The sequence below is a fragment of the Perna viridis genome, chromosome 11 (assembly GCF_037379345.1).
Source record: "Perna viridis isolate PV_CMFRI_1.1 ecotype Kerala chromosome 11, ASM3737934v1, whole genome shotgun sequence".
Lineage (NCBI taxonomy): Eukaryota > Metazoa > Mollusca > Bivalvia > Mytilida > Mytilidae > Perna > Perna viridis.
The window spans coordinates 28,321,876-28,335,584 of NC_142455.1; the positions used below are offsets into that span (position 1 = coordinate 28,321,876).

A 13,709-nucleotide genomic window follows, 5' to 3' on the forward strand; every position below is an offset into this window, starting at 1 on the left:
CATAAATTGATTGGTAATTTTGTACAAATACTGGTACATTGTACCAATTAAATATAAAGAAAACTTAACATGAAACAAAGTTCACAAAAATATGTTTAAAATGAAATACACACAAAATGTACCTTGACTTGGAGGAAATATTCTTGGTTTATATATCTTACTTATTGTAAGCTTTTATGGTAAGTTTGGAAAGAAAATATGTTGATTTCTCCTTGAACATTTTCAATTCAGCTGCTTAAGAAAAAAAAAATTATGGTGAAAATTTTTATTAGTTTTAAGAGCGGATATTCATGAATTACAGTAAAATGTTGATGTTTGATGCAATAATTCCATCATTTACAGAAATTTGATGTTTGTTTTTAGGAAAGACACTGGAAAGCCATCTTTGTAGGCATGAATGAAACCTATGACTCTGATAAACAGTTCACTGTCTCTGACCTTTTGACATATGACCTTGAAGAGAATGCTGCATTGATTCACTCTATTTACCTTGGTGCCATTGCTGAATATGATCTTGAACTAAAAATAAACCAGGTCATTAAGCTGTGGGAGGAGAGAGAATTCAAGTTGGCCAAACATATTCCTGACAGTATCCTCAGCACAAAAGGTAAGTTTGATTTTTTGAAAAGTGTTTCTTAATTTACTCTTTTTCTTTAAACTCATTTTATATAATTTTGAATATATACTACTAAAATGGCATTTTTTTTCTTTGAAAGATATGTTTGAAACACTTTATTTTATTAATTTTTCAATGTATTAGTGAGGTGGCTAGATTCATGCAAATAGGAGTGTTCAAATTTTCAGTTTTGTTGATATGCTTCAGAAGTTTTAATTTGAAGTGGCTTTAGAGTGCTGCAGTTTATTATTTTGAAAAATATCTTATTTTTATCATTTATTGTTTATTGCTTGCCAACAGTACACTATCGAAAAACCATATTGACATTTTTTTTTAGTTTTCAATTACAGCACATACAATGATTATGTTCAGGAGATAGAGTTGGTCTTTTCTTTGATAAAATGACTATCACTTTTACCTATGGAATGGTAGAAAGTTTAAATCTCTTTGTTAATAGTCAAGTTCCCATCAAAGGAAGTGCATCAGATGATAGTCATTTAATAAAGGGAAGACCAAATCGCTCCCCTCAATATCACCATTGTACCAGTATATGTTAAAAAATAGATATTTCATATCAACCAAAATTATTGACCGTCAACAATTTCAATCTTTATTTTTCAAGAAGATAATATTAAATTATTTTAGTAAACTTTTAAAATCTGCTAAACATTATTTTCACTTTTGATATGAAACTGAATGTGAATTTGATTTTATATAACATATAATCAAGTAATGCTAAAGAATGGATGTTATTGCAGAAAAGCCAAATTGGTTTAGATATATGTGTTATTCAGGCATCATAAATTCATAATTTTATGGAATTGACATGACCATAAAAAATCAGATTTATCATAGATATATATAATAAAATATCATAATTCTATAGAACCAGAATTATCCTCCAATTGGTACACAATGCAAAATGATACGGTGCGATATGCCCAAACTCCACCTTCAGGTAAGGCAGAGCATGCACCAAGGGAGGCTATTCTATATATTCTGTAGACCGCTTCTAGTAGTCACTAGGGATACAGCATGCAAAGGGGAAAAACTCTTACAAATAGTGTAAAACAAACTACAAAGTTTTATGACAGAAATCATAGATATTATAAATTTGTTTGGTATATTAATGTTTTGAGATTAATGATTGATAAGTACAATGTACTGTTTCACCATGGAAACCAGTTCTGGTAATTTTGCTGTCTAAATTTTTGTACTCTAAATAAACAATGAAATACATGTTTAGAAATTGCACCAAGGTTACTTTATCTCGTTCTATAAATACTACACTTTTCAAAATCTCTGGAGAAAACTGCAGGGATTTGGTTTCTATCTTTAAACAATATATTACTTTTTGAGAAGGTAGAAATTTTAAGTATTTTCATTTTTTTGTACAATAGTTAGTATGCTTGTTTACTTATGGTTTGAATAGGAAAACAAATTATGATAAAGGTTTGTTTTTCATTTTTATAGTTGCCTAACATTTTTAACCTTTGTTTCAAACCCTTCCATTGAAATTTAATGAACGACTGAGTCCATCAAAATTCTTCTTATAACTTTGTAGTTTGTTTTCAGTTCCATGTACATTATATGTATGTTGTGTCTTGTGTACAGCACTGATGGAATCAAGTACACCATCATTGTACAGTAATCATTTTTAAAAATAGGCATGAGGGTATTTTAATAGTGGGGAATGACACGGTAGTAGTTATAGGATTTGGACCTTATGTCTGGAACTGGCTCTTAGAAGGTGGGAAGAGAGTCACTATACTTCAGTTTGGTGCAAGGATGGAAGTTTTTTTCTTATGTTTATATATTCTACTGTAGCATGGTTTTGTTGATAAGAAGAAAACTATCTCAAACATCCACAAACGAGTACCAATTCATTTTGAAAAGGCATTTTTTTTTCAAATTTGATAGAAGAAAGCATAGAAGATGGTTAAATTTCACAGTATGATAATGTATCATTTGAACTTTCATGCAAACATTTCCAAATAAATGCAAAAAAAAATGCTGCTGAATTTTTTAAGATTCTTTGTATATAAACAGATAATTCTACTACAGAATTAGTACATTTAGACAATAATTGTTAGTTTAAACTTATTTATTCAAGTATATACGCACAAGCAGATACAGTAAACACATTTACATACAAAACTAGGGATTCAGAAAGAAGCTAGATAGCTTATACAAAGTTCTGTGTCCATAATTGTTGCTCCCACATTTTGTATTTGTCATGTTTAGTGTTAAAGAAATATAGTTAGTTAATTAATCTAATTTTTAGTAACTGGAAAATTCAACAATATTACATGTGTTTGTATGTAAATATATACCATGAAACCACGTTAATTCATTAACAAATATTGAGTAGTTATTTCATTAGATATTCTTACGCAGGCATTGAGCTAGTAGAAACATTTAGATATTTAATTCTATTTCACTCCTACTAACAGAGGCAGAACGTCAGATGGATCTACAAGCTATGAATGGTAAAATGATTTGTGTTCACAGTGTGAAGACACCTTTCTTGCCAACATCTACATTCAGCTGAATCAATTTTTTAATGTTTCTTGGTCAATTTTAAATGATCTAACTGTATTATTTATAACAAAATACAGTTTATGACATTTATCTCCCTTTCTTGAAATTATCTCCTCTTTATAAATCAGTTCATGACACTGATTGAAATTTTTTCAATTTAATTCTTTCCATTAAGTATTAATTCATTCCATATGTCTTCATTTAATGTTTGCAAGATAGGTATTATACCCATTTAATAGAGGTTTTTTGGTGATCCAATGTGTTTATTTTTATTTTCATCATTGATTGAGTTCACATGACAAACATATTATTTTCAGTGTTATTGAATATCGTTCTAGAAATTCCTTGTTTGCGAACAGAAAACCATAATAATCTTGTCTTTTGTGGAATTTATCAGAAAAAAATGTATAGTAAAACCTTTTAGAAACCTGGGACCCATAACCAGAAATTTTTAGGTGGAGTTTAGAGGGGGTATTGGACAAAATTTTACTTTCTTTTTAACAGATTTCAACTGTTCTTTGCTTCCTAGGAAGAGGGTTGTAACCCCGAATCCCCTTGATATGGGCCTGTTTCTTAACCAGTAGTGTTCTTAAGTTTCAAAAATCAGTTTCTATGAGTCTGAATCTGAATGAATTAAATTGGTATACTCTGTCAAATTACTTACACGAGTAGATCATATCTCTGCGTAATAAAACCCTTTTTGAAAGTTCTGTCTGGTGCTTTCAATAATTTTCAAAACTTTGATAGATGATGTTAAACCTGAAAAATAATTGTAGCTTTCACAATTACTGCATTTAATATCCAAAGTAACAGGGGCTTTTGATATTGTTGCATTTTAATGATGTGTCTGTCTGTTTTGAGCATTAAATAGAAGTATAATGGTAAAGGTTAAGGCATTTAAAGTGACAAATGCTTATTATGGTTTTCATATTGTAACTTCTAACTTGTTTTATTTAACTCTTAATGTTCTCTGATATATTGGTGATTTATATGGGAAATTGCAGGTAGAACTGTGTGTATTATTATGATATTCTATAATACCTGGTTAATGGTAATGTATTGCTATTGCTATCAATTTAAATTTGTTGCAAATTTGAGTAAATGATGTTTCTTGGTAATAAAACTCTAGGGTTGAGAGAATGTTAATATTAATGCATTACATGATTGTGTCAGAGTCTGTGCAAGAACTGTTAATTCTGTTTTAAGGAAATAACAAAGAAATTGTATATGCCACTTTAATTTCTGAAAATGTGAAGTCAAAAAATAATTTAAATATTTTCAAAGTTCTTGTAACCCAGTCAGTAGTTAGCAATAGCATACTAATGTCTGGATATTTTTCACAAAGAGAACAACAAAAACAAAAACAGCTTAATGATGATATAGATCTTTCTTATGTCCTTTATGCTTTATACTTGCTATTCTGTCTAATTTTTATTACACATCTAATGACACTGCACACTGGTTAATGAAATTGGACAGAAATTGTTTGGTTCTGTCAAATATTTTACATCTTTAGGTTAAATACTTTTATAACCTATAACTGATAATTCTGTTTTCTTGTCTAAATACTGCAACTAAAGTTTTTCATCTTTAAAATTCTTCAGTAGCTTCTCTTCATTCCATGCAGTAACAAATGAGGATAGTATTGAATATCCAGAATGTTAATGATTGACAAACCATTGAGCTTTCTTTTACGCAAGGATTGTTTAAGCATGGTTTGGTTTACATTAAAGATCCACCTAAGAAGCCATCTAGCCCTCGTCGTAGGACTAAATTAGAAAAGTATCGCCAGGAGAAAGCTGCAGCTATGGCTGGTACACCTAAAGGCATGAGTGTTGCTGATGATGACTTCTATAAACTCATTGAAGTCGATGAACTAAAATATCAGTTACAGGTATGTATTAATAGAAATTGTGTATGCATTTTTTGTACCATTTTAAGTATTTCTTTACTATCTAGTATTCCTGTAAAATAAGTTAATATTAACTTTTTTGATTTTGATTAAATTTAATGTAAAACAAGTTGGTAGCAGCTAAAGTGATAGCTAGAGTAACCTGTGTTTGATGAGGATCCAGAAATTTTAAAAAGGGAGTTTCCAGACTATTATTGGCCAATTTATGCCAAAGTATATAAAATATTTTTTTAACAGAAGGTGGGGGGTTTCCAACCACTGGACTCCCTCCCCCAGGATCAGCCATTGAAAATCCATTCAAGAGATATAAGTTATGCTAACATTATAACATTAACATACATAGTTCTCTAAACAGTTGATCATGTGTGTACACAACCATATTATTACTTGAGTGTTGTACTTCAGGACTCCAGAATCAGTATAAAAGGTATGATGCAGTCTCCTTACCTGGGTGACATGAGACAGTTGGTAGAGTACTGGAACAGTGCTTTACAGCAAGTTGAAGAAATCACAGAGCTATGGTTTATCTGTCAAAAGAAGGTAATAGTTAAGGGGTCTGTGATTTATTTGTCAATGAAGGTAGTAAATTGGGGGCTTGTGGTTTATCTGTCAAATGAAGGTAATAGTTTAGGGCCTGTGGTTTATCTGTCAAAAAAGGTAATAGTTCAGGGACCAGTGGTTTATCTGTCAATGAAAGTAGTAAATTGGGGGCTTGTGGTTTATCTGTCAAACGAAGGTAATAGTTTAGGGGCCTGTAGTTTATCAGACAAAAGAGGGTAGTAGTTTTGGGACCTGTGGTTTATCTGTCAAGAGAAGGTAATAGTTTTAAGGGGCCTGTGGTTTGTCTGTCAAGAGAAGGTAATAGTTTATGGGCCTGTGGATTATCTGTCAACAGAAGGTAATAGTTTAGGGGCCTGTGGTTTATCAGACAAAAGAAGGTAGTAGTTTTGGGACCTGTGGTTTATCTGTCAAGAGAAGGTAATAGTTTTAAGGGGCCTGTGGTTTATCTGTCAAGAGAAGGTAATAGTTTATGGGCCTGTGGATTATCTGTCAACAGAAGGTAATAGTTTAGGGGCCTGTGGTTTATCAGACAAAAGAAGGTAGTAGTTTTGGGACCTGTGGTTTATCTGTCAAGAGAAGGTAATAGTTTTAAGGGGCCTGTGGTTTATCTGTCAAGAGAAGGTAATAGTTTATGGGCCTGTGGTTTGTCTATCAAGAGAAGGTAATAGTTTATGGGCCTGTGGATTATCTGTCAACAGAAGGTAATAGTTTAGGGGCCTGTGGTTTATCAGACAAAAGAAGGTAGTAGTTTTGGGACCTGTGGTTTATCTGTCAAGAGAAGGTAATAGTTTTAAGGGGCCTGTGGTTTATCTGTCAAGAGAAGGTAATAGTTTATGGGCCTGTGGTTTGTCTATCAAGAGAAGGTGATAGTTTATGGGCCAGTGGATTCTCTGTCAAGAGAAGGTGATAGTGTATGGGCCTATGTTTTATCTGTTAAGAGAAGGTAATAGTTTAAGGGCCTGTGGTTTATCTATCAAGAGAAGGTAATAGTTAAGAGGCCTGTGGGTTGTTTGTCAAGAGAAGGAAATAGTTTAAGGGCCTGTGGTTAATCTGTCAAGGGAAGGTAATAATTAAAGGGTCTTTGGTTTATCTGTCAAGAGAAGGTAATAGTTAAGGGGCCTGTGGTTTATCTGTCAGAACGAGGTAATAGTTAAGGGGCCTGTGCAGCTGACTAAAACATTTTTATACTGCAATCATTCCATTCAAGTAACTTAAATGCATTGATAGTACATGTGTATATTTATTGATGATATAGGTGACAGTATATAACACTGTGGTTCTGCCTTCTTTCCTACTTGCATAAACTACCGGTTTATCATATTGTCGCAATTTGGGGCCACAGGTGGGGAACATTTATACTATATCTTTGTAATTTCAGTGGTTGTATTTGCTGAAGGTGTTTGAGAAGCCAGATTTATACATAAGATTTAGAGGCCTCAGTACAAAGTTTGATTCAGTACACAAGCAGTTCAAGGTTAGTATATTGACTTAGGACCTTACATTCAAATTAACATGTATTTCGTTTTTGAAGGAGCTAGTTGTTAGTACAAGCTCTGTATACATGTACATTTTGTGACAATCTAATTTTGATTTTTTTTTCTGTCACTTTTGTTTAATTGAACAAATGCTAAATTTTCATTGAAAACTTAGATGCTCACTTGAAAATATGAATTCAAAATTTAAAGATTTTAATAAAACTAGAAAATTGATATACACAAATGAACATTTATTTTAGATGGGTTGAGAAAACATAAAACAAAGGCAGTAGTAAATTTCATGTATGTAATAAAAGATTAACTATTTGTATTCTAGGACTGGATGAGAGTGGTTGCCAATGATTCGAAAGTTCTAACTGTTGTCAATAGAAAACGTGGAGAGAAAGGATACAGACTTTTACAGGGTGACAATCTAAGGACTTTATTCCTCGGACTGATTCAATTACAAGAAGAAATTCTCAAAGATCTAGATTCCCTGCTTGGACAGTCACGTATGGAATTTCCACGTCTTTATTTCATTAGCAATGAAGAACTTGTTGAGGTCCTTGGGATATCTAGAAATCCTAAGGCTTTACAGGAATGTGCTGTCAAGGTTTTCCCTGGTATACAGAATTTGTGTTATGCTTTACCTACTGGAATAGCTAGCATGAATACTACATTAGACTTTGCTTTGAATGGTATGTTTATGGATACATCAAAACATTTAGGCCATATGGAGTTAATTCCTTGGGTCTGTGCCTAATTGGGGAAACCCGAAAAACTACACTGTGCTAGTCTGTGCAGAAAAAATTATATATTAACAGTGAAACATTAGTTAACTTCTACTATGAAAAAGACGGGGGAAATTTCCTGTCTAAATTTGTATACAATTTTTGCCAACTTGCTTTTAAAAATTATATTATTTACCAGTACTATTATATAAATGTATTCCTACTACATGAATCTCAGCCATATAAATGATAACTTGCATAGTGATTTTAAAATGCAGACTGTCTATAAAAACCATTTGTTACAAACTGTAGAAATTATTATTCATTTTCATTATAGCTGACAAACTGGAAGTAACTGGAATGAAAGGTTTACTAGAAGAAGATATCCCATTCTTTATGAGGGTACAGGCACACCAGAAGGCCACTAAATGGCTGAAAAATATAGAGACTAACATGAAAAATACAATGGCAATAGTCCTTCAGGGTTGTGTACAGGCTAGAATGGAGGAAGGTATGCTTAATGTGTGAAGTAAACCCTTATAAAAATGTGCACACATTTTGTATTAGTCTGTTTGGTAATGATAATATATTTAATAGTAATATCTGTATAACTATTAAGTATAGTTCTACTTAAAAATCATGCAAAAATATAGATAATAAGTGGTTCATGCATATCTTTGACACTAAAATATTTTGCAAGCAAATTAAGAAAAAAAACAACAATATTAAAAAAAAATTTGTTGATAGGGTCTAGACAACCTGTACATTTGTTGGAGGAGTTGGCCAAGGTAAACCGCCCCCTTACTCCACGCCAAGAGGAGATATCCACAGACATACATCAAACATTTAGACATTGGTTACTGAGGTTCCCTGTACAGTGTGTTTTGGTTGCTGAAGCCATTCTGTTTGCTAGATCTGTCACCAAATGTTTTGACAAAGGAGACATCGATGAAATAAAATATCTGAAGTAAGTCTTTTTTACAGCCAAGAAAGAAAAAAAAATGATGTTATTTACAAAATGAACATGGGGTATTTTCTGAGTAATCCAGTTTCTATCACTTTCTTTTAACTTACAGTTAATATACAAAAAAAAGTGTGGAAAAATTTAAAATCACTGAGATTCAAAATATTTTGTGTGGTTATCTGTAGTAACCAGACAAATATGGGGAATTACAAGCTAAATGTATGTTATAAGGACATAGTGTCAGGGATGTCCTTTATACGGTCAAGATGAAACATGAGTCACTTTAAATCTGTCTGTAAGAAATGACCTATTTTAGATGTGATATCAGTAGTTAGGAAATCATTATTTGAACTTTTAAGGTTGTAGACTTTGGGTACCCCCAAAATTTTCCTATAATTCAATTTTCTTATAATTTGTACATGATATTACACTAACTGTGGCACATCATTTGTCAATTTTTTGAAGAAAATTCACCATGCAGATTTTGAAGAATGTAGTCTGAAGTATTGCTGTTTGTAGAAATCTGCCAAAATTAACCATATCTGGTATTTTAGGGTCCTTTTGACAATACAGTGGAACCCCCATAAACCGGCTCTCTGAGAACCGGATTCCTCTGAAAACCGTACATTTATTTTTGGTCCGGAATTAACGCCTATATATTCAAGAAAAAAGTCCTCTGAATACCGGCCCCTCTAAATTCCGAATTCTGGCCGTACATTCTGGTACGAAACATATGTTTTCATACAATATTGACCTCTTAAAACCGGCCGACAAAATCTGTTTACCTGAGAAATCGGTGAACCGTGTTACCTGTCACTCTGTGTATTGATTATTGATTGACATATTTTACATGTAAACCATTGCCGCCGGACTATTTACCTTGTTACGTAAACATGTCATACAGGTGCAAATCGTAATTCAATGTAATTATCAAACATCAAAACATAATAATTAAAACAAATCGGCTTGTAAAGATAATGATTAAAAGACAATTTAGCTTGCACACACAATGATCGGTGTGGTTTACCACATGTATATTTTTGATTTGTTTTTAAACCCATGAATATCAAACGGTTTTGTAAAGGCAAACTTCATTTGATTTAAACAATTTTTCTGATCGCGATGCATTCTTTTGTCTTATGTGTAAATAAAATTAAATTTATGGTTTCATTTCATTTGGCTATAAATTTTGAGCGCTAATAAATTAAAATCATAAAAGTCAGTGACCCCCGATATCAATGTATTTATGGTATTCTATAAATAAACTTGTAAAATAACAACAACATGGATATAAATATTTATTCAATGAAACATACATGTATTACAAAAAAAAACATTTGAAAAGATACAATGCACTGCACAAACCGTCAACATGCTTTAAAAATGAAATGAAGGTATTTTGCAGACATAGATTAATCATAGTTGTATACTTCCGGAACCATTTTCAGAAGCAACAACGTCAATTTTCAGTACCTCTGGAAACCGGACCCTCTGAAAACGGGCCGATTTTGTCAGTCCCAGTGATGGCCGGTTTACAGAGGTTGCACTGTATATTTAAATAAATAACTGAATATTAGATGAAAATTCACTTTAACAGGATTAATATATCAGATTTAACATGAAACTTTATTCTGTCCATTTTGTAGAATAGAAACTAGGCTTTTAATTTACCAAAATAACAAAAAAGGGGGTAATTTTCAGCTGTTTGCTTATGTAAAAACTTCTTTTTTGCAAAAAATCCACAATACAATTTTCGTACAAAACTGACATTATATGGACTATTCATATGCAAATCAATAAACAAATTGTTAGGAAAGTTCACCGTGTAGTTTTTTTATGTTTTAATGATTGTAGGGTAAGGCATTGAAATATTTTTTTAATAATTAATCATTATGGCTAAAATAATGTTAATATTCAATAAGGTTACCAAATATCAAATTATTCATGACTTATATTGATGAAAGAGCATTGCCAGGCACAGCTTGAGTCAACTACTGTTGCAAATTAATGTTACACAAATATTCATGATACTTCTGCACAAAGGGTCAAACTTATATATGCTAAATATAGTTCAATGCTGGATAGAGTCACATGCTGAACAAAGCAACAAAAAGAAAATAGAAAGCTTGAAGTCTTATAAGAAATTATAAAAAAAGTATATTTTTTAACTCTAAAAGGTTAAGGAGTTATGAAACTGGCAAGGTTATTGGTAAGCTGTACTGTCTCATGACAGAGATCATCTTCATATTTCAATTTGAATATTTTATCTAAAGGAGTCTTGGTTTGTAGTAGAAGGCAACATTTCAAACGTTTTCCCCCACCTTATAAAAATATATTCCTCAATGTACCCATTTGTAACATTTAATCAATACTTCAAAAGGGCAGTGTTACTGGGGCTGGCATCTTTGTTCTAGAAGTTAAACCCTTTCTTGGAGTTATTTCCCTTTAACATCGGTATCACTTTGAAGCTTGCATATTAGGAAAGAGTAATCAAGGGAACCAAGGTTGTAGTGGTCATCAAAAGAATGTAACAAAGGGACAAAGACCAGACGTGGAAAACAGACACACACAACAAAGAACATAAAGTAACCGAAATAATACATACAAAGTAACAAAAGCAAATGAGCAATTCGGACTCCACTAAAAACTGGGAGCATGGACCAGGTGCACCGGTAGGGTAAGCGTCCTCTGCTTTTCTAGAAACATCCGCCGAGTTGCTCATAAAAAGTCAAGTCCGGGGTAGACAAACGAGGAAAGGTAAACTATGACCTGTTGAATAAATCAGTTTTCATGGTGCTGATGGATACATCATAACGATCCACGAGTTCATGATGACGACCATAAAACTTCTGTAGTGATGACTTCAATCTTGTAACAACATAACCCTGTTCCAGAAGCCTATTTGTTAGACTTCTAGCACGATACAAAAAGTCTGTGTAGCTTCGGCAAGCTCTGGCATAACGTATGAGTTGTGATATGAACACTCCATACGCAGGAGCCGAAGGAATGTTGCCACAGACGAAAGGAAAGTTGACAATTCTGAATGAAAAGTCATCACTTTGTCGTAAAGTTTGGTCAATAGTTTTTCTTTACCATTGATTTCTAAGTGTAGGTTAAGATATGAGGCTGATTTCACAGTGTCTGTAGTATCCTTTATCTCAAGTTCTTTTGGGTAGATGCGATGTATCAAATCCCTGAAATTAGGATTGTTTAAAGATAATATGTCATCTGTATAGCGGAAACTGAGATTGAAGGATCTAGCCAAACGATATTCTTTCTTTCTGATCAAATCAGCTATAAAGTCAGCCTCAAAAGAGTGAAGAAATAGGTCAGCAAGTAAAGGAGCACAATTTGTTCCCATTGGAATGCCGACGGTTTGTTGAAAAACATGTCCACCACACTGGACAAATATGTTGTCGATTAAAAATTCCAGCATTTTGTAAACATCTTCCTCTGTGTATTTGGAAGGTGATTTGGAATTATTTCTTACAAAGTATGAAGAACTATATATTTGTATCTAGGTGTACCATCTTTTTTGGAAAAACAACAATATATAATGTTTTTAAGTCAGGATTTTAACTGAGTATGGGGAGTAGAAGTATAAAGTATTGAAAAATCATAGGTTTTAATGCTATTATATTTAGATAATAGTCTTGAACTGATTGTCTCCAAAAGATCTTTCGAATTTTTCAGGATCCACATTGAATTAATACCACTACGGGTGTTGTGGTAGGACTGCAGACCTTCTTTGACAGTTGTGGGAGTCATTCAAACACTCTACTGACTAAAATCCTTTCAATTTGGATTACTTCCCTTACTCGAGGTCTACTACCTTATTAAGTATCAGTCCACATAAAATTCAGACACTGCCAATGGTAAAGTGATTCATGATGTAGAAAAACCCACCAAACAAACATTATTTTATCAGTCTACATACATGTATAGTTTCACATAACGATAAACATTTCTGTAGTCAGGTCTGCACTGTTTAGAGAATCATACAATCATGTAATCAACCAAATGGAACCAAATCAAGAACGATAACTTTTGCAAAGTGCCAATATGATGTACAGTCTATATATTTTTTTATCTCAAAAGCGCAACATCCAAATGAAAAACTAAGACTGGTTATGTGATCAGCAACTGTTTCTGAACAAGAAATAAAACTGAATTTGGTGGGTTTATCACTTGCATAAATCACCTTCTGTCTGATTTTTAGAAAGACTGATACTTAACATGACGTACTACGTGTGTTATATGAAGTCTTGCATATTTCTGTTTGTTGGGCAATATAACAACAAAGCAGTGCATTATCAATATGGTCAAATTTGATTAAAGAAAGAATAGCTCTGTCCCTGACAGACAAAGCCTAAATTCATATTGAATTTTGGAGGAATTCTGAATATCAATTAAAATCAACGACATGTAGGATAAGATCAGTACAAATATGTATTATAAAATTACAGTTACAAATGGCTTTAGTTTTGACAGTTGTATAGCTTCATGCCCTCCCATTGACTATGTTTGTGAGTTAATCAATAAAATACAATAAGTTCAAACCATTTCTTTTTAGTTAAATATTGTAGTTGAATTCTGTACAACTATGGACCTGGAAACAGTTTTTATTATGTAAATATAAATGCATCATTTTTGTATTGCAGGTTAAATGTTAACTCCAAGTTAGACCAGTACATTGAAGTTTTACGAGAGACCTACACTATGGGAGACAAGCTTTCAGAGGACACAATAAAGCGTCTTGGTGTATTGCTGTGTAGCCTGATTAAACAGACCCTTCATCAGAGAGATCTATTAGACAGTAAGTTTCATAATCAAACAAACTCTTTATCAGAGGGTTCTTTTCATAATCAAACAAACTTTTTATCAGAGGGTTCTTTTCATAATCAAACAA

The 13,709-nt window shown here is 32.5% G+C and overlaps 1 protein-coding gene across 1 annotated transcript in view; it reads left to right on the forward strand.

The window, feature by feature from the left end:
- The window catches only part of LOC148603607 (dynein heavy chain domain-containing protein 1-like), a 104,238-nt gene that overhangs the window by 23,798 nt on the left and 66,731 nt on the right, over positions 1-13,709 (forward strand). Inside the window, exons 29-38 of the mRNA XM_088553740.1 lie at positions 364-607; positions 1,503-1,574; positions 3,070-3,105; positions 4,891-5,051; positions 5,475-5,609; positions 7,009-7,104; positions 7,443-7,803; positions 8,174-8,347; positions 8,584-8,803; positions 13,462-13,616. Of these exons, the coding sequence (XP_088409866.1) occupies positions 364-607; positions 1,503-1,574; positions 3,070-3,105; positions 4,891-5,051; positions 5,475-5,609; positions 7,009-7,104; positions 7,443-7,803; positions 8,174-8,347; positions 8,584-8,803; positions 13,462-13,616 (1,654 nt within the window). The remainder of the gene's footprint in view (positions 1-363; positions 608-1,502; positions 1,575-3,069; positions 3,106-4,890; positions 5,052-5,474; positions 5,610-7,008; positions 7,105-7,442; positions 7,804-8,173; positions 8,348-8,583; positions 8,804-13,461; positions 13,617-13,709) is intronic.